Source organism: Mauremys mutica, chromosome 1 (assembly GCF_020497125.1).
Source record: "Mauremys mutica isolate MM-2020 ecotype Southern chromosome 1, ASM2049712v1, whole genome shotgun sequence".
NCBI lineage: Eukaryota > Metazoa > Chordata > Testudines > Geoemydidae > Mauremys > Mauremys mutica.
In genome coordinates, this window is record NC_059072.1 from 83752731 (window position 1) to 83772831 (window position 20101).

A 20101-nucleotide genomic window follows, 5' to 3' on the forward strand; every position below is an offset into this window, starting at 1 on the left:
CCCTATCTTCAGCTGAAGTGAATTAGTGTAGTGCTACTGAATTCAATGGAGCTGTACCAGTTTACACCCTCTGAGGAGCTGGCCATATGAATCTCTGAAACTCTCATTTTACTATAAATGGGAGAAATCCTCCTCGTGACAAAATGCAAACAATTCAGTAGCAAAAGAGAAAGTGGTGTTGTCTAGCTGCTAAGTGCAAGACATCTGGCTTTTTATTTCTAACTTTGTCATAAACTTGCTGTGTGACTGTGGGGCAAGTCTCTTAATGTCTTTTTACTTCAGTTTTACCTGTAAAGGTGTGGTAACATTTACCTATCTGACGTGAGTGTTGGGAAGCTTAATTCCTGAAAGTCTGTAAGGTTGTTTAACGTTCTGGGATGCTAAGTGCTACAGAAGTGCAGGTTTTGTTAGTTATTATTTGTTACCATATTAGTGACTGTCTCTGTTGGCAAATACACTTCTGTACAAGTCTATCAGTGGGGTAGATGTCAAGGTTACATACAGACTGACATTAGGGTGACAGTCCTGATATTTGGGGCTTTTTCTTATATAGTCGCCAATCACCCCGTCCCAATTTTTCACACTTGCTATCTGGTCGCCCTAACTGACGTTGCCAGCTGCCCCATGTGTGCAGTGTGGTGAGTTAACTGCTATTAGTAAGAGATTCTGATATTTGGGGCCTTTTAGACCCAATCTGACCCTAAGATGCTGCTGCATACCCCACTTTGATTTTATTTTAGCCTCTAGTACTTTTGCATCCTATGCGGATCATTTCTCAGCTTGAAAGCTCAGCCGGTTGTGACATTAAGGAAATAACATTTTAACAGAATAGGCTCTTACCACAACATATATAAACACAAGTGTGTGATATATTTCTCAGCTGTGTTGAGTTTGGGGAGACTTAAACCTTTGCTCTATTACTCCTGTTACTACTACTTTATGAAAATCTAGTTATTGCATCAAGAAACATTGAAAAAACACAGTGCAGGTTTTTTTAATTCTTTAAATAAAAGTGAAGGAAATGGTAGGTTAAATGTTGTAAAATACACCCATTTGGTGATGAGTTACTGTCTGTGTTAAGATAGGATTTTTTCTGTGCAATAGCTATCCTACTAACTCAAGTATGGCCATGGCATCTTGAAAATTCTTTGTTTAATATTGTATACGTATGTATAATTTGGTCCATTTGTACAAAACCAGGCACGTTTACTATTGTACAGAATCTCGAATAAGTAGGTGCTTAATGCATAGTTTTACTGCATTTTTTTAAACAAATTGCTAAAAGTATCTGATACAGAAGTTAAGCGATATGGACAATTGGATAAAAAGCCCCAAACAAAAGTGTCTTCTGCAACATGCTGAGCACCTCCTGTAAGGCGGAACATGGAGCATGCTCAACTCTGACACAAGTCAATGAGCAATACCCTACTTCACTGGAGTTGTTGATGCAAGGCAGGTGCAGTGGGAGGTGAAGTTGTTCAGAGTCTTACAACATTTTCACCAATTTGCATTTATGAAGTGCATTAGTTCCTTTCATGGAAATCGCTTTTTAAGTGCCTAGTAATCATATTTATATACTGTTACATACCACCATTGGTGAGCATGGTGCTTTATAGGCAAATAAGATGAAGTTGCTGCCCTGAAAATTAGCTGACTAATCTGCACTATATATTAGAAATTTTGTACTGTGTTTTGCTTTAACAAGATACTTTGCCTTCTCTTGCTCCCAAGTTGTTAATGAAATAAGGTAAATAGATATGAAATGAAATAAAAATGTTTGTACAAACACATGGAAAACTGTACACACACATGGCTACCTAGTTTAGCTACTGAATTTTGACTTTGATTGGAATCACTAGCTGATACTTATATAAATAAAAATATATATATATTTTACCTCACTAGTTTGAGCATTGGCCTGCTAAACCCAGGGTTGTGAGTTCAATCCTTGAGGGGGCCACTTCGGGATCTGGGGCAAAAATCAGTACTTAGTCCTGCTAGTGAAGGCAGGGGGCTGGACTCGATGACCTTTTGAGGTCCCCTCCAGTTCTAGGAGACAGGTATATCTCCAATTATTATATTACATAAATGGGTTTGTTTCAAGGAAAAATATGTTCAAGTAGTATATTCATTATTGGTAATTCTTGAGATTTTTATAAAAAATTCATCATATTTGGGTTGGGTTTTTTTTTTTAAATCCCTAGCTACTGATGGTTTGTGATTAGGTGAGAATCTCTGTTTTCATTTAATAAAAAACATAAGTGTCTGTTCCTCATGGTTGTGGTGAAAAAGCTTGAAAATGTTACCCAGTTGTACCCTTAACATTCAAAAACCAGAAGACCAATAAAAAAAAACCTACCAAATTTTATTATTTTCTTAAAATATCATGACTTTCAAGCAAATCTCTTTATTGGGGGAGGGGGACGGCTGACTCATGATTTTTGAATGCTTGGGGATTGGCAGTATTGTAAATTTGTGTATGGGTTAGGGATAATAAATTATGCATTTCCAAGTTAAGTGAAAGATCATTTTTATTTAGCAACTTTTGTTTAAAAATCTTATGTCTCCTTAAAAAATGGGCACAGAAGTGGAAGTTGAACATTGTTTAAATAAAACTTCTCTAGCGTATTTTCTTTGCTCCCACACACGTGTACAAGAGGTTTTAAGGGATTGATGTGCATTCAGTCAGCATACACTGAAGAATGTCATGTTAATCAGCAAAGTATGATTACAGATCCCCTCAAGAGTTCAGTTATCTTGTGGTATCCATACCGTAGGATTGCTTCTTGAGTCTTTCTAGGATTGCTTCCAGTCTTTTTATGTTGAAACATAAAGTAAAATACCTTGATCTCTGGAGTGTTCTAGTTATTTCTAGAATTTTTCAACTGTAAAGTATATGATTAAAGTTCATTTCATTTTAGAATAATTTAAAGTCACCATTACAGTGCTTCATCTTGATCTTATCAAATTAGCATTAACATTCCTGCAATCTAGTGGATCTGTTGTTTAATATCTCACTGGGATTCTAAACAACCTTTTAAAAATAAATTCAGATTTGTTTGTATTAGAAGACACTGATGCTTTTGTAATTATATCCTGTCTTCTTGCCTTAGTTATATAAAGATAATTGTAAATTTCAACTCTGAAAGGTACTGTAGAGTAGTGGTATATAAATCCAGAACTAATGTTCAACTCTATGTACAACCCTACCGTTATATATATTGTCTTCTGCAATGTTTTCTTTAACATGAGTCAGAAATCCTCCCTTGCTCCCAGTCTGCAGTTATTAATCCTATGCAGAGTACAAAACTGCATATGAACTAAAAATGAAATATATTGAGATCACATTACTAAACCTGCATTATAAGATTTTCATGCTGCTAGAGAACATTTGTTGCAGAGAGAGATTAAAAGGCTCTTCAGTGAAACTTTCAAATGTTCAATCTTAAAGATTGTGGCCTGATTTTTTTTCCATCTCAGGAAAGGACAGGCTTGGTAATCCCAGTACTCCACATCCTCCTGGGTTAATTTAAAACATTGGATCCTGCTAACACCTACATGTTTACATGAGTCAGTAACTGATTGCAACATATTACATTCCTGGGTAACTGGCATTACAGGCTTTTCTTTGCCCTATTACTGGGATGTCTGAAGAGCAGTAATTAGGCTTTTGTCTAATTTAGGTTACTGAAGCTTCATTACAGGCGCTGCTTTTTCTGCTCAAGTGGTAAAATTATTTTCTAGAGCAGATTTTTTTGTTTTGTTTTAGTCCTGTGAGAATTAAACAGGTGGAAAATCATTTGAGTCTGGGTGTGAAAGGGTGGAACTTGTAACTAACTATCCCAGAAAACAGTTTAGCTGGCTGGGCAGGAGACCAGTGCCTCTTCTGGGCCTTATATGATCCCAGAGGAAGGGAGCAATTGCGTTTGCAAACCCAAATCAAAACAGAAATTAAAGAAACGTGGTTTGAATTAAATTTTTTTCCCCCTTAGGACTTTATAAGAGAAACATTTTCAGAGTTCTGCAGGGTAAAGTTTTCTGCAGATGTATTATAGCAATTCAGTATTTCCAGATGAAAGTTTTCTATTTTGTGACCAGATAGATAGCCTAAATGCTCAAAAATCATGACTCATCTCCCACCACACACACACAAAAAAAAGATTGGCTTAAAATCATGAGGGTTTGTGGGGGTTTTTTTTGTTTGTTTTTGTATTTTTTTGGATTTGGGTTTGTTTTTGTTAAAGAACATGGTATCTTTTTGTTTGCCGCTTGGGTTGGGGGCGTTAGGTTACATTCACTTTGCATTTTTCAAGCATTTCTCCACATCCAAAAGCTAGAAAACATTTTGTTGTTGTTGTGTTTTGTTGGAAGCTGAGATTCTCATGCAATCTCAATTCCAGCAGCTCAGACTTTAGGTAAAATACCAGATATTGCAAAAGTTGGTAACACTTGATACCCTCCGCGAAGTAAAACTACTACAAAGCATGTAACTTATACAACATATTCTGAATAGAGCAGGCATTCATTAAGGTTTGAAATCATTCAAGCCTCTAACTCAAAATCCTAAATATATTGAAGCACAGGACTGGCAAACACTAGGGATGAGACAAATAGAAAGCTTTCAGTGTTCACAGAATATCAAATAGTAGGGTTGATAATAAAAGGATTACCATGTACCTACCAGTAACACACACACCATCTACTACAGAGGGCCTGGAACTGAGTGAGCAAGAAAGTTGGGCATCAGGAGAGAATGGGATTCTGGATCTGGTGATGTAGTAAGAGGCAGTGGAGAGGGGTGAAATGAGGCTATTTACATATAAAATGGCTGCTGCCCATGGTGGTGGCTTCCATATTATGTTCTCATAACTCATATTCTCTCTTTTTATTTTTGTGTGGCTGGTGGGGAGAGGAAGCAGGATGTATCTGATGACAGTCAGACCTACTTACCTTTTACTACATACAACCACCATCAAGACAGCCCAGAAATGGGACTAAATCAGCTCATGGATAGAGGAACAGCTGGTTGAATCTGAGTAAGACAGAGTTTATGTTGGTGGGCAGAGGAAAGCACACTGAAGAGTTTGTAGCCACGGTGCATTCTCCTTTTGGTTGAAAGCACACATCCACTATTGGACAATTCAGGGTGTGGTGTTCCAAGAGTCCTGGCTGACATTAATCCCTAACATAGGAGCCTCTGTGAGTAACACTTTCTCCAGTTGGCGAGCAGACTCTGTCCCATCCTGGTGGACTCTGACTTAGCCTCAGCTATTCAAACCTTTGTCAACCCCTTTCTAGACTGCAGCAATGCAAGATACCTGGGTATGAAGCCTTCATTGCTTAGGCAACTCCAGCTAATACAGAACACTGCAGTATGTCTGCTCAGCAACACAGGCTACCACAAACACATTAAAACTGTCTTAGTCTCTCAACGCTAGTTTCCCGTAGATTATCAAGTCAAGTTAAGTTCTGAGTCCTTACCCTCAAAGTACTCCATGGCATGGGTCCAGAATACCTAAAATATCACCTAAATTTCCAGGATGAAGACCATGGTTGACAACTCTGGTCCTAAGGCACAATGGAATTCTCTAAGGGTAAAGCTTGTTAGTTCAGGAGACAGAACTTTCTTGGAGGCTTGCTTGAGACTGTGGAACAAACTCCCACAGGAACTAAGGACCATCACAAACCTCACCACCTTCTGCTCCAAGAGCAAGGAGCGCTTCTTCAACCTGGCTTCTCTAACTTAAACCCGGAGCAGTATATACATTTAAAACAAAACTAAACCCTACCAAAATAAGACTACGTTGCCTGCACAGTTCTCCCACTGGGGAGAGGATGAGAGAGAATGAACCACATGTGACAGATGGAAGTCATGTCTTGTAATGCACTACTGGAAGTTGCTCAGATACGTGTGTGTGCTGAGTGCAGAATAATAACCTATTTAGAATAGTGCAGAATAGAATAGAATTTGAATAGTCAAGATGCCAATATTTGTATACAGATTTAACGTGAATATACTGTTTTGTTCCATTTATAGAAAGTACATTACCCTTAGCAGCAAAGGTGTTAGAATCACTTACTTTTAAAGACAAGATTCTATAGACTAATATAACCCAAAACAATATGACTGCTGTGAAGTACTTCAACATCTATGTTTTGATTTTTGGTGACATTAAAGCCTTACAGTTGAAAAAAGTACTACAGGGCGCAACTTCAGTATTGTGGCTGTAACCTGACATAATTTGGAACTGAAATTTTACCCTTGATATCCTGTTACTTGCATCATTGCTTGTCACTTTATATCCTAGCAAAACCTCAGACCAGTTTTCCAGCTGTTCCAAAAGTTTTTATGGTAGTGTAGCCATTGACTTACCACAAAAATGTTACTTCAGATTTGTATAGTATCATTGACCCTACGGAGGATTTGCCATCCTTTAATGCTATGGTTCATTACTTTTACTTCACAATTCTTGTATTTATTGACATTAAACTTTATTAAGCTTCTATATTTGTAAGAATATTTTCCTGTGAAGGTATGTTATTTTTGCTCTGCAATACAATACATTGAAAAGTACTGCATCCATTATGTAGTCTATAGAATTTGGACGATCTTAGGAGTTTCCTATAAATTGGCACAGATGGTTTATAAAGCCCATTACTCTCTTCAGCATGCAGAGCTAAGTATTTTATGTTTTCAAAAATCAAGTGAAAATAACTTGTTAGCTAGAAGGAAAATATAAAATGTGACTGCAAAGCTATAGCATCATTCAACAGAGACCTCTCCCTTTATGCCCAACTTCATTATTCATTGTACATTAAAACACCTATATTTTTGGTGACATAAACCTGGTAGCATGATTCTCTGATATACTTTGTACCTCTCATCTTCCCAAACAAAACAACAAACAGGCACACATGCTGTTTTTGGAGAAAACTGAGTAATTGCTGTTGAGACAGGGAACCTGCAGATATGAGTATTACAGTAGAAGCTCACTAAGAGTATGTCTACACTGCAATTAAAAACCCTGGGCTGGCCAAGCCAACTGACTAGAGCTTGCAGGGCTCAGACTAAGGGACCATTTAATTGTAGTGTAGACATCTGGGCTTGAGCTGCAGCATGAGCTCTGGGTCACTGCGCTCTGACAGGGTACTAGAGCCTGAATCAGTGCTGGCTCCAGGCACCAGCGAAGGAAGCAAGTGCCTGGGGTGGCCAATAGAAAGGGGTGGCCTTCCGTCCGTTGTTAGGGCGGCACATCCGTGTGCAGAGGCAATTCAGCGGCGGGTCCTTCAGTCCCTCACTTCCTCTTTGGCGGCAGCTCAATCGCGCCGCTTCCGTCTTCGGCAGCAATTCGGTGGCAGGTCCTTCACTAATCGGGTTTTTCTTTTTTTTCTTGGGAGGGGGCGGCAAAAAAGCTCAGGCCATGGCCAGCTCCAATGTCTACACTGTAATCAAACAGCCCCTTAGCCTGAGTCAGCTGGCATGGGCCAGCTGTGGGTTTTTAATTTCAATGTAGACATAACCCTTTGGATCTCATCCAAAGCCAATTGAAGTCAATAGAAAGATTCCCATTAATTTCAGTGTGCTTATGATCAGTCCTTAAGGCCCCAAGCCTGCAAGCATTTTTCTGTGTGCTTAACTTTATGCCTGTGAGAAGTCTCATTTGAGCAGTTATGTCAATGGGATTACTCACATGCGTAAGGTTAAGCACGTACTTAAGTATTTGTATGATCATGCTGATAACTGTGAAACCCATTGCTAATCACCTAATTTTGCAAATGATTAAATAGGTGAATATAATGAAACAAATATACTTCCTCATAAAATACGTTTTCACTTATTTTGACTTATCGTTTGACAATATATTGTAGCTACTACAGAAGTAGGTACTCTGGTATACTATGTTCATAAAATGTATTAAAGAAATTAAGTTTTAGTGACATGAGATCTTACTACATGCCATGTTATAGCTGAGAAGTTTGTGAGACTGATCAATTTATTTGCATCAGCAATGTGAAAATTTGGGATTTTCTACTATTCATGTAAGAAATTTCAAAAAACTACTTTTTAAAAACCTCCAGATATGTGATTTTCTCTAATATTGCTCATCCTCCACAAAAAATAATTCATAGGGAAATTGCCTATCCTGGTTATCCTGACTTATATAAAACACACAAACCATGAAACGTGCATTACCCAAAATTTTCTTGTCTCTGGCAGTATTGCTCTTAACTTGTTGAATGTGTACTTTTTAATTTTAAGGCTGTCATTAGAGTTTATTGTGAACTAGCTCTTTGATGGTTCTGTAGAGATTTCCTCAATTAAAAGGACTGCAGGGATCATTTATTAGCTGTTTAATATCTTTATTGTTGCAGTACTCTTTGTCTACAACTTATTGTACGCATTTGAGCCTTTAAAACCTACGGTTGTACGATGATCACTTAAAACTGGACGTGGACTGAGTGTGCTCACCAGTAACTTGCCAGAAAGTAAGATCCTTTAGTAATTGTAGATTAGTTGCTTTGCCCCTCTCCCCCCACACCCTCTCCGTTTAATACAAAAGCTTCTTTGTTAACTGCTTTAACTCTGACTAAACCTACCCTCTGAATGCGGAGAGTGACAATGTGACCAACTACATCTGCGTAGTTCCTTTTAAGGAACTGGGTCTGGGTCTGAGTCTGAGTGAAGAGCAGGTGTCCGAAGAGGAGGCACACAACCACACAGATGGCTTCAGCCTGCCTGCACTCAAGGTAATCCATCCTAGAAGGGAGAATGCATGCTTACATATACAGACTTATGCAAATCCATTTCAGTTGTGACAGTGCCCTGCTGTTTGTTGTTTCAGATATCTGATTTTTCTCCCCTTACTTTTATCAGTCTGTAGGAGTCGAGTACATTTAAAGAGCCCCGAGTGAAATTCATGAATGCTCCAGAAGTTCATCTTGCATATTTTTACAACTATTGGCTTTTCAGAGGATTTCATTCAACATTTAATTAAAGAAATTGATGTGCAGTGCAGAATAGGGTGTTGTGTTGTCTAAATCATTCTTTTATTTAGCAAAAAAAAAATTGCCATTCACTAATCAGTCTCTTCCCAAATGTTGTATTTAATGCTATGATTTAATCAGTGCTGATGAAAAAGTCCATAAAGTAATTTCTCAATTCGTACGTGTCTCTGAGCTAATCCCTTGCTACTCATCTTGACTTGAACCAAAAGAGAGACAGTCCAAACATGTACATTGCTGGTAGTTGAAAATGGAAAAAGCCGCATTTATTTATGCAGTAGGGTTCATAAGCTGAACACCTAGCATCATGAATCAGTGTGCTACTTTGATCTCTAAAAATGTTTAAACAGAATGGCAGACATCTAATGATGTTTAAACTAGGAATTTGGGCAAGATGATTGGGAGATCCTCATTTAATCTCCATGCATAATTCTAATATTGAGTGGGAGGAAAATCAAGTAAAAGAGGATACAGCAATGGAGAGAAGAAAAATAGAGTGTAGGGGAATGGACAAGAGGAAAGATAGTGTTAATACCAATGACAGTAACAGCCAGATAGGTGATACGGGTAGTAAAATGACTGTACCTAATCGGGTGAGGAATCTTAAAGAAGCCAAGCAGAAACAACTAAGATGTCTGTACACCAATGCAAGGAGCCTAGATAACAAAATGAAGGAACTAGAACTGGTGCAGAAAGTGAAACCAGATGTTATAGCAATAACACAAACATGGTGGAATAGGAGTTATGACTGGAATGCAGCTATTGATGGGTATGTGCTGTTCAGTAAAGACAGAAATTAAGGTTAAAAGTGGTAGAGTAGCATTGAATATTAATGAGGAGGAGACTGAAAAGAAATTAAAAGTGATGGAATGGATAAAACAAAATCTGTTTGAGTCACCCTTCTTCCCCAAAGTGATTTTAACAGATGCTCCACAGGGATAGCACTTGGGATCTGATACAGATCCTGAGGATCTGATTTGGATATAGAAAGGGACCTCTTTAGTATTTTTAATTAAGAAAATATTACTGGAAATTGTGTGATTATAGGAGACTTTAATTTCTTAAATATAGATTGGAGGACAAGTGCTACTAATAATGACAGCTGACAGATTTCTTCACCACATAGTCATTGAACCAACAAGAGGTGATGACATTTTGAATTTAGTATTGCTAAGTAGTGAGGACCTCAGAGAAGAACTGGCTGTAGAGGACAACCTTGGCTAGAGTAATCATGAGTTAACTCAGTTTAAACTAAATGAAAGGATAAACAAAAATAGATCTGTAACTTGAGTCCTTGATTTCAAAAGGACAAACTTTAAACAATTAAGGGAATTAATTAGGGAAGTGGACTGGACTGAAGAACTCGAGTATCTGAATATGGAGGATGCTTGGAGTTAGGTTTTGCAACTTTGACTTACAGTATCTGGAGCATGCATCCCAGGCAAGGGGCAAAAAATCATAGGGAAGGTAAATTTGTTCAAACTGGATGAACAAAGAAAGCCAACAAGGAATGGAAGAAGATATGGATCAGCAAGGAAAACTGCCCCTTGCAGGTCAGAAAGTTGTAGGGGAAAAGTGAGATCTGCCAAAAGCCAAGCAGAGCTGGACCTTCCAAAGGAAATTAAAACCAACAATAAAAGATGCTTTACCCATATAATTTAATAAATTTAAAAAAAAAAGGAAAGAAAAGTGGGACCACTAAGCACTGAGTATTTGGTAGAGATTAAAGAAAATCTAGGTATGGCCTAGCACCTAAATGAATATTTTGCCTCAGTTTTCAATAAGAGTAATGAGGAGTTTGGGGACAGTGGCAGGATGGCTAATAGGAACTAGGATATGGAAGAGAAATTACCACATTCAAGCTAAAAGCCAAAATTAGTCAGCTTAATGGGACAAAATCAGGAGGCCTGGACAACCTCCATCCAAAAATGTTAAAGGAACCAGCACATGAAATTGCAAGCCCCATAGGAAAGATTTTTAATGAATACATGTATCAGAGGGATAGCTGTGTTAGTCTGGATCTGTAAAAGCAGCAAAGAATCCTGTGGTACCTTATAGACTAACAGACGTTTTGCAGCATGAGCTTTCGTGGGTGAATACCCACTTCTTCGGATGCAAGTGGTGGAAATTTCCAGGGGCAGGTTTATATATGCAAGCAAGAAGCAAGCTAGAGATAACGAGGTTAGTTCAATCAGGGAGGATGAGGCCCTGTTCTAGCAGTTGAGTGAAAACCAAGAGAGGAGAAACTGGTTCTGTAGTTGGCAAGCCATTCACAGTCTTTGTTTAATCCTGAGCTGATGGTGTCAAATTTGCAGATGAACTGGAGCTCAGCAGTTTCTCTTTAAAGTCTGGTCCTGAAGTTCTTTTGCTGCAGGACGGCCACCTTAAGATCTGCTATTGTGTGGCCAGGGAGGTTGAAGTGTTCTCCTACAGGTTTTTGTATATTGCCATTCCTAATATCTGATTTATGCCATCATATGCCAGCAATGCCCCTCTGCTATGTACATCGGCCAAACTGGACAGTCTCTAAGGAAAAGGATAAATGGACACAAATCAGATATTAGGAATGGCAATATACAAAAACCTGTAGGAGAACACTTCAACCTACCTGGCCACACAATAGCAGATCTTAAGGTGGCCGTCCTGCAGCAAAAGAACTTCAGGACCAGACTTTAAAGAGAAACTGCTGAGCTCCAGTTCATCTGCAAATTTGACACCATCAGCTCAGGATTAAACAAAGACTGTGAATGGCTTGCCAACTACAGAACCAGTTTCTCCTCTCTTGGTTTTCACTCAACTGCTAGAACAGGGCCTCATCCTCCCTGATTGAACTAACCTCGTTATCTCTAGCTTGCTTCTTGCTTGCATATATAAACCTGCCCCTGGAAATTTCCACCACTTGCATCCGAAGAAGTGGGTATTCACCCACGAAAGCTCATGCTGCAAAACGTCTGTTAGTCTATAAGGTGCCACAGGATTCTTTGCTGCTTTTAATGAATACAGAAACTTGGGCATCATACCCTATGAGTGCAAACATAGTACTTATATTTAAGAAAGGAAAATACATGATCTGGGGAACTACAAGCCTGTTGGTTTGACCTCAATTGTATGCCAGGTCTTAGAACAAATTTTGTCAGAGAGAGAGCTTAAGGACTCAGAGGTAAATGATGACTGGGATAAAATACAACATGGTTTTACAAAAGGTATCGTTCAGACCAACCCGATTTCTTTCTTTGAGAAAATAACTGATTTTGTGGACAAAGGAAATGCACTAGAACTATTTTACCTGGATTTCAGTAAAGCATTTGATACAGTTCCTCATGGGAAATTATTTGTTACATTGGAGAAGGTGGCGATTAATACGAGAATTGAAAGGTGCTTAAGGAACTAGTTAAAGGGAAGATTATAATGTGTCATTCTGTGAAAGGTGAACTGTCAGGCTGGAGGGAGATTACTGGTGCAGTTCCTCAAAGTTTGGTCTTGGGACCAATCTTATTTAACATTTTCATTAATGACCTTGGCAGAAAAAGTAGGAGTGTGCTAATAAAATTCGTGGATGACACAAAGTTGGGAGGTATTGCCAACATGGAAGAGGACCAGAATATCATACAACCTTGAGAACTGGGAGTAATAGAAATGGGATGAAGTTTAATAGTGCAGGGTCATGCGCTGAGAGATTAACAACAAGAATTTTTGCTATGAGCTGGAGATTTAGCAGTTGGAAGCGACAAAGAAGGAAAAAGATGTTCAGTCACAGGATGACTGTAAGCTGTGGCTATGAAAAAAGCTAATACAATCCTAGGATGCATCAGGTGAAATATTTCCAGTAGAAACAGGGAAGAAGTATTGCCATTATACAAGGCACTGGGGAGACCTAATCAGGAATACTGTGTGCAGTTCTGGTCTCCTATGTTTCAGAAAGATTAATTCAAACTGGAATAGGTGCAGAGAAGGTCTACTAGGATAATTAGAGGAATGAAGAACTCACCTTAGGAAAGGAGACTTAAGGAGCTTGGCTTGTTTAGCCTAGCAAAATGAAGCTGACGTGAGATATGATTGCTCTCTATAAATGCATCGGAGGGATAAACACTGGGGAGGGAGAGGAGATATTTAGGATAAGGGCCAGTACTGGCACAAGAACAAATGGATATAAACTGGCCATCAACAAGTTTAGGCTTGAAATTAGGTGACGGTTCCTAATCATCAGAGGAGTGAAGTTCTGGAACAGCCTTTCAAAGGGAGCAGTGGGAGCAAAGAACTTAACTTGTTTCAAGACTGAGCTTGTTATGTTTATGGAGGGGATGGTATGATGAGATTGCCTAAAATGGCATATGGCCCATCCGCGACTGCTATTAGCAAATATCTCCAACAACTGGAGATGGAACACTAGATGGGGAGGGCTCTGAGTTACTACAGAGAATTCTTTCCCAGGTGTCTGGCTGGTGGGTCATGCCCATATGCTCATGGTTTAACTGAGCACCATATTTGGTGTTGGGAAGACATTTTCTGCTAGGTTAGATTGGCAGAGACATCAAGGGGTGCAGGGGGAGGGAGGGAGGGTTCGCCTTCATCTGCCAATGCTGTCACTTGCTGGTTTGAACTAGAATGAATGTTTTATTCTCTGCAGCTTGAAGTCTTGAGGACTTCAGTAACTTAGCCAGAGATTATGGGCCTATTACAGGAATGGATGGGTTAAGTTGTGTGGCCTGCAATTTGCAGGAGGTCAGACTAGATGATATGATGGTCCCTTCTGGCCTTTGAGTCTGAGTCTTTCTTCTTTTTGAGATATTGAATATCCCAAGTTTGCATAAGTAAATGTGTGCTATTGAAAGAAGATCTCATCTCTTCAAAAGTCTGATGGTTTTCAGTTCAGGTATTTTTTGTTTTATCTTAGAAAAATTCATTATTGTTTTACTCTTGTGTTAGTTTTATTGCATTATATTTTATTCAGTAATCTCATAACTTAATTTCTTTTGACCTAGCAGTAAATATTGTCAGTAATAAAGACTGATAAGCTTTGAGGCTTAGTTTTGAGTAGACAGCTTTGCTAAATGGCAGCTTTTGGTTTTCATAAATTGCAGTTCTAGTAGGAATTATGCAGACCAAGTTACTTTTCCACTCTTCTTTGGGCAGTTGATTTAAACCAGTTCAAACCCCGCAGTTAATAACGGGCTTATATCAATTTTAGCTTACTTTGTTAACCAATCATCTTGTAACCTGGTTGTGACATAATTGAACAAAATTCATCAATATAAGCCAATTTTGTTTCCATATGTGGATTTCCACCAGTGTAATAAAATAGACTTAAACAATTTTACTTAAATCAGTGCAACATTTTTGTTGGGTATGTATAAATAAATCAGTGAATGACTAACAGGCAGCCCACAAAAGTAGACAACTTTGGGAAGAGAGCAATCCAAAACCTACCTGGAAAAAGGCATGTGGGCCAGAGAAAAGGGAATCCAGAACATGTTTAGGGTAAAAAGAACAGGAGTACTTGTGGCACCTTAGAGACGTACAAATTTATTTGAGCACGAGCTTTCGTGGGCTACAGCCCACTTCATCGGATGCATAGAATGGAACATATAGTAAGGAGATATATATACAGACACATACAGAGAACATGAAAAGGTGGAAAGACAACTCCCACCTTTTCATGTTCTCTGTGTGTGTGTGTGTGTGTGTGTGTGTGTGTATATGTATGTATGTATATGTATGTATACACAGAGAACATATAGAACACAGAGAACATGCATCCGATGAAGTGGGCTGTAGCCCACGAAAGCTCGTGCTCAAATAAATTTGTACGTCTCTAACGTGCCACAAGTACTCCTGTTCTTTTTACCCTAAACGTGTTCTGGATTCCCTTTTCTCTGGCCCACATGCCTTTTTCCAGGTAGGTTTTGGATTGCTCTCTTCCCAAAGTTCTCTACTTTTGTGGGCTGCCTGTTAGTCATTCACTGATTTCTCCTTATATTCTGTTTATATGGGCCTGTCCTCTTTTTATGTTTCTTAAGTCCTAAGCTCTGATTTCTTGTTCTGAGCTGTGTGCTAATGCTCTTTCCTCAGGCTGCCTCCTTTTCATTTGGCTTTCTTTATAATACCCAGCCAAACCCCTGTGTTGAATGCAGAGATGAGTAGGAAGTTTGTGTTGTGTAGCACTTGCCCCTGTGTTAAGTTCATATCAATGTAAGTATTACCTTCAGATAACTCCTACACATGGAAGCAGTCATCTTTTCAGTTCTTTATATTACAGAACAATAATCTGTGTTCCAGGTGAATATATTGCTCAACAGCTCCCCAAAGTTATTCACACTATTAGGAAGGTGTGTCTTTTGGAATGATTATCAGTCCATCCATCTAAGTTTTTATTATGGTGCTCATCATCATGGTATCTGAGCACCTGACTGCGACCATATGTTAGAGAGACAAGGTGGATGAGGTAATGTCTTTTATTGGACCAACTTCTGTTGGTGAGAGACAGACAAGCTTTCAAGCTTATACAGAACTCTTCTTCAGGTCTTGTTCCCAGAACTGAAGAAGAGTTCTGTGTAAGCTTGAACACTTGCCTCTCTCACCAACAGAAGTTGGTCCAATAAAAGACATTACCTCAGCCACCTTGTCTTTCTAATATTCAGAGACCAATACAGCTACAACACTGCACATGGTCATATGTGGTGGTTGCATATCCTTAAGTGTGTCACTATTATGGACATTTTTCTTTTGACAGTTCATGTATTGGAAAGACCACTACCCATTCACAACTGGAAATGATCTATAATTGCACTCATATAAAGCCTTTCCACCTAGAATCTCAGAAGGTTAGAGGACATTACCTGTGAACTAAATATTGTCCCTCTTTTACAGATGAGAAAATAAGGTTGAGTAACTTGACCTTTTGTGGCCCTTGGGAATCAATCTCAGACCACACTCCATACTAGCACAATTCTGATCTCTCTGTGGCCATATCTACACTAACGAGCTTACAGTGGCACAGCTGTACCAATGCAGCTGTGCAACTGTAATAGCGCTCATGTAGCTGCTCTATGCCGACAGGAGAGAGCTCTCCCATTGACATAAAACCACCTCCACGAGGGGCGGCAGCTGTGTCAGCAGGAGAAGCTCTCCCACCGACATAGCGCTATGCACACTACCACTTACACCAACAAAATGTATGTCGCTTAGGGGTGTGGGTTTTTTCACACCCCTGAGTAACATAAGTATCACTGGCATAAGTGGTATTGTAGACATGGACTGTGTGTGGGGCTGGTGTAACGGTGAAAAGTACTATCTTCCTCCTTTTTATAAAAAAAAAATAAAAAAAGGCATTGCTCAGAAAGGTGCTACTGTGACAGTCTTCTGAGACATGGGCCTTGTCTAGATTAGGAAAATGTTTTGTTTTTTTTAGTTATGTAAGATGATTTGACATACCCATTAGCACTTAGTGTAGACACAGTTTAACACCTTTTAAATAATGTTAGCTGGTCATGAAGTAACCTATGCTTCTCTGTAGGCATATAGAGGAGCACTCAAGGGTACAACAAAAATGGGTTTTGCTTCATAGTTCAATTTGAGATTCTGGAGAAATGTGAACTGTGGGATTTCTCTTCTTCACTGCCAGAGTGAGTGATCTGACAGTTACCATAAATAATGATTTGAATAGATTATTCCATTGTTCTGCCTTTATCAGTGTTTCCACATTTTAATAGTATTTGTGAAGTTGCTCAGTTTTGCACATAAAACAGTAAGTCGACAGCTGAGATTTCTTAGGATTTCAAAGTATATGTTGTTAATATATAGTGCTAATGGATTAGCATTTCAGTGCTGGGGGGAGGGATATAGTAATCAGTATCTATGTCATAGAAATGACAACTCCAAGTTATGAGGGAAGAGTCTTCCTTCTTCAGTGCAATGTACATCCTGCTGTCGGAATCTTGGCCACTCCTTATCTGCCCTAGGGTAGTCAGAGACTGTCCTAACCAGTGAGTCTGGCATATCGGCAAAGGAGTGTTTTCCAAAGTGGGGATGTGATGCGTTGGACCCCTGAAAGCCTTTTGTGTATAAGTGAGCATGAGAGACCCTCATTGAAGGAATTTACAGTCACCTAAAGTGTGAGACACCCAGACTAATATGACCTTGTCATATGCTCCCAGGCACACAGTGCTGAGCATATATTCTGTGGGAGAACATAAAACTGTTTAAAAAGGGGACAAAATGTTTTAAAAAGTAAATGAAGAAATGCTAATGTTTTTAACAATGAAGACCATTTGATCCTTTCTGTATTTTGTAGGTTCTGTTTCAGCTGTGGGTAGCACAGAGTTCAGAGTTCTTCAGACGATTAGCACTGCTGCTCTCTCCAGTTAATGCATCCCCCAAGCCCTTGATCACTCCAGAACGTTTGCCTCATTGTATTTTGTCTGATGTGACTCAAAGTCTACCTCACACTCATGCTGCTTGCTTAGAAGAGCTTAAGCGAAGCTATGAGTTTTATCGGTACTTTGAAACTCAGCATCAGTTAGGCTTGGAACGTGCAACCAAAACAAAACCGAAGTCAAGACCTCTGAACAGCCTTCACACAGCAGTGCGCAGCTTGCAGCTCCATCTCAAGGCCCTACTGAATGAGTACGTTTATACTATTTGAAAGAATGTGCCTGTAGTTAGAAAGCTTCAGTCTTGTGGTTGCTTTGATTGCTGGATTATATCCCAGATTGGAAAAAAAAGACATAATTGACGCTTGCAGCCATGCAAGATAAAGGATGGGGAATATCTGTTAATATAGGCTGGGTTATATTGTTGCTTCTGCTTCCCTGCCCATATATTAGACAGAGTTTGCTAACTGGGAAACAATTCTGGTTTATATTCCACAACTGGAGGAAGATATTTAACTAGTGTCCCTTATTTAGAAAGGAGCAACATGAGTGAGGGACAAACTTGTGAATTGGATATTTTGAAGAATTATATAGTAGGGTCAATGTTAGCAACTCTCTGGGAATCCAGAGGGGCCTTTCCCTTTAGTATAAGTGATTGCACATAGAGCAAGTCTGTTCTGTTATAGAATTTATTTAATTGAGGTGACTGTTTCTCAGAGCAACCTGCATCCATTTTAAGAGGCGATGACTGAAATTAGAAGTTTTCAACTGAAATTGAAGGATTCCATTCTATTCAGGTTCTGATACTGTGCCCGTCACCATGGGATCTGAGCTTTAAACTATAACAGCCACATACATTGCCAAGTGTTTGTGAAGCCAAAGTCTCTCTGTCCTGCATGGAGTCGGTTACTGTAGTTGGTTTGTCAATCTTTAGATATTCTGTGGTGCTACCCCGTCCTTAAAGGTGAACTGCAAAACAAAAAGATTCATTAAAACCCTCCATCTCTTTAGTCCCTCTTTTTGAATGAACCTGAAAGCATGCTTGAGTTTTGTCTGTTCTGCAACAAAATTCAAAACACAATAATTATGGGTTATATACCTAAAAAGATTTTTCATTGGTACAGTTAGTTAAATAACACACTGCCATCTAAATTTAATGGATTACCATAATGAGAATGGAGGAGAGGAGGAGTTTGGCTTTAAAACATATGAAGCTGGCTAAACTACAGTTTAAGATGGAAGGAAGGAGGAATGGAGGAAACCGATTAAATTCAAAACCTGAACAAATCATGAAATATGAGATTCAGATATGTTAGTGTGATATTTTCCTTCCCATTCATCTAGGGTAATAATTCTTGAGGATGAACTTGAAAAACTTGTTAGCTCTAAGGAGACACAAGAACTAACTTTAGAAGCCTATCAAGTCCTAGAACAGAAACTAAAGCTGATTCAGCCTCACATCCAGGCAAGCAACAGCTGCTGGGAAGAGGCCATTTCTCAGGTGGAAAAAATGGTTCGAAGAAACCCGGATAACAAAGGTATGTTGAAAAGTTTCTTTTAGCAACCAGCTGACTGAATGTGATTAAAGAGATTTGTCTGGTTTACATTTCCAAGACTCTGTTTTCTAAACATGTAGCTGAGTTTTGTGTAAATTAACTTCCTGCTGCAGATAGTTTTCCAAAGTGTTCAGTTTAACATGTTGCTCCCATTTATGTCCTCCAAGTTGCCGATGATTCTCAAGGGATACCCTGAAGCTTTTAGCACGTTAGTCCTTACAGTGTGCTCAGAAAGGTGATGGAGTGTGTATCAGTGTCCTTTGCATTGGAGTCGGGCTCTGACTCAGTACCACACTGAATTCTTAAAGATCAGTTATCTGTTGGTTTCCGCACTTAATCTTTTTTGTTTTAATTTCTCTTCTTCCCCCACTTCCTCCCCGCACCTCCAGGCAAACCTGAATCATCTTGTGATAACACACACTGCCCCATGATACCATTACTACCGCCTGCCCTGCATATAGAGGACAAAGACCCAATCCCTGAAGAGCAGGTAAGAATAAATGGATGCTTTCAAAGTTATATATGAATTTTGTGTTGCGAAGACATTTCCCTCATCCATTTCCTTTTTAGCTGCTTAAGCAATGACTTTATCTCCTTCAACAAGGTATGTAACGCAGCTGGCCAATGCCCTTTCGTTAATGGACTTGTGAACTACTCTACAGCAGACAGGGTATATATCTATATTGTACCACATGGTGGTGTTCCCCACCCAGGAACAAAGAGCTTTGAAATTAATTTTGAATCCAGTTCCTGCATATGCTACCTTGGAACCAGATCAAGACATCTCTAAAAGAAATGTGAACAAAAGTATAAATTGGTTAAAAGGCAATATATTAAATTGATTCTTACTTGCATTAACCTAACTAATCCTATATGATTTCCATAGGCTTTGCATTTCTGAACACTTAAAATATGCTTTAACATAAACAGTTTGGTGTATTGTTTTCTCTCTCAGTTTAAGGGCACTCATTTGAAGGCTAAAGTAACTGGAAAGAAAAGTCGACCTCAACTCAAGAATTAATTGATGGGCACGTTTTGAGAGAAGATGAGCCCCCCCCCCTTCCCTCCCCACACACACACCATCGCCACTTCAAACTTTTCCCTGTTCACCGTGTTGATTCTTCTCCTTCTGAAGTTATCTGGTTGAACAGTTACCACTGAAAATGAATGGGA

At 39.1% G+C, this 20101-nt stretch overlaps 1 protein-coding gene across 8 annotated transcripts in view; it reads left to right on the forward strand.

Annotated features, from left to right (window-relative positions):
* The window catches only part of VEZT (vezatin, adherens junctions transmembrane protein), an 89391-nt gene that overhangs the window by 60529 nt on the left and 8761 nt on the right, over positions 1–20101 (forward strand). For all 8 annotated transcript variants that reach the window (XM_044981243.1, XM_044981252.1, XM_044981220.1 and 5 more), the window contains 4 exons: positions 8595–8748; positions 17294–17625; positions 18717–18910; positions 19318–19418. In XM_044981243.1, coding sequence (XP_044837178.1) covers positions 8595–8748; positions 17294–17625; positions 18717–18910; positions 19318–19418 — 781 coding nt within the window. The remainder of the gene's footprint in view (positions 1–8594; positions 8749–17293; positions 17626–18716; positions 18911–19317; positions 19419–20101) is intronic.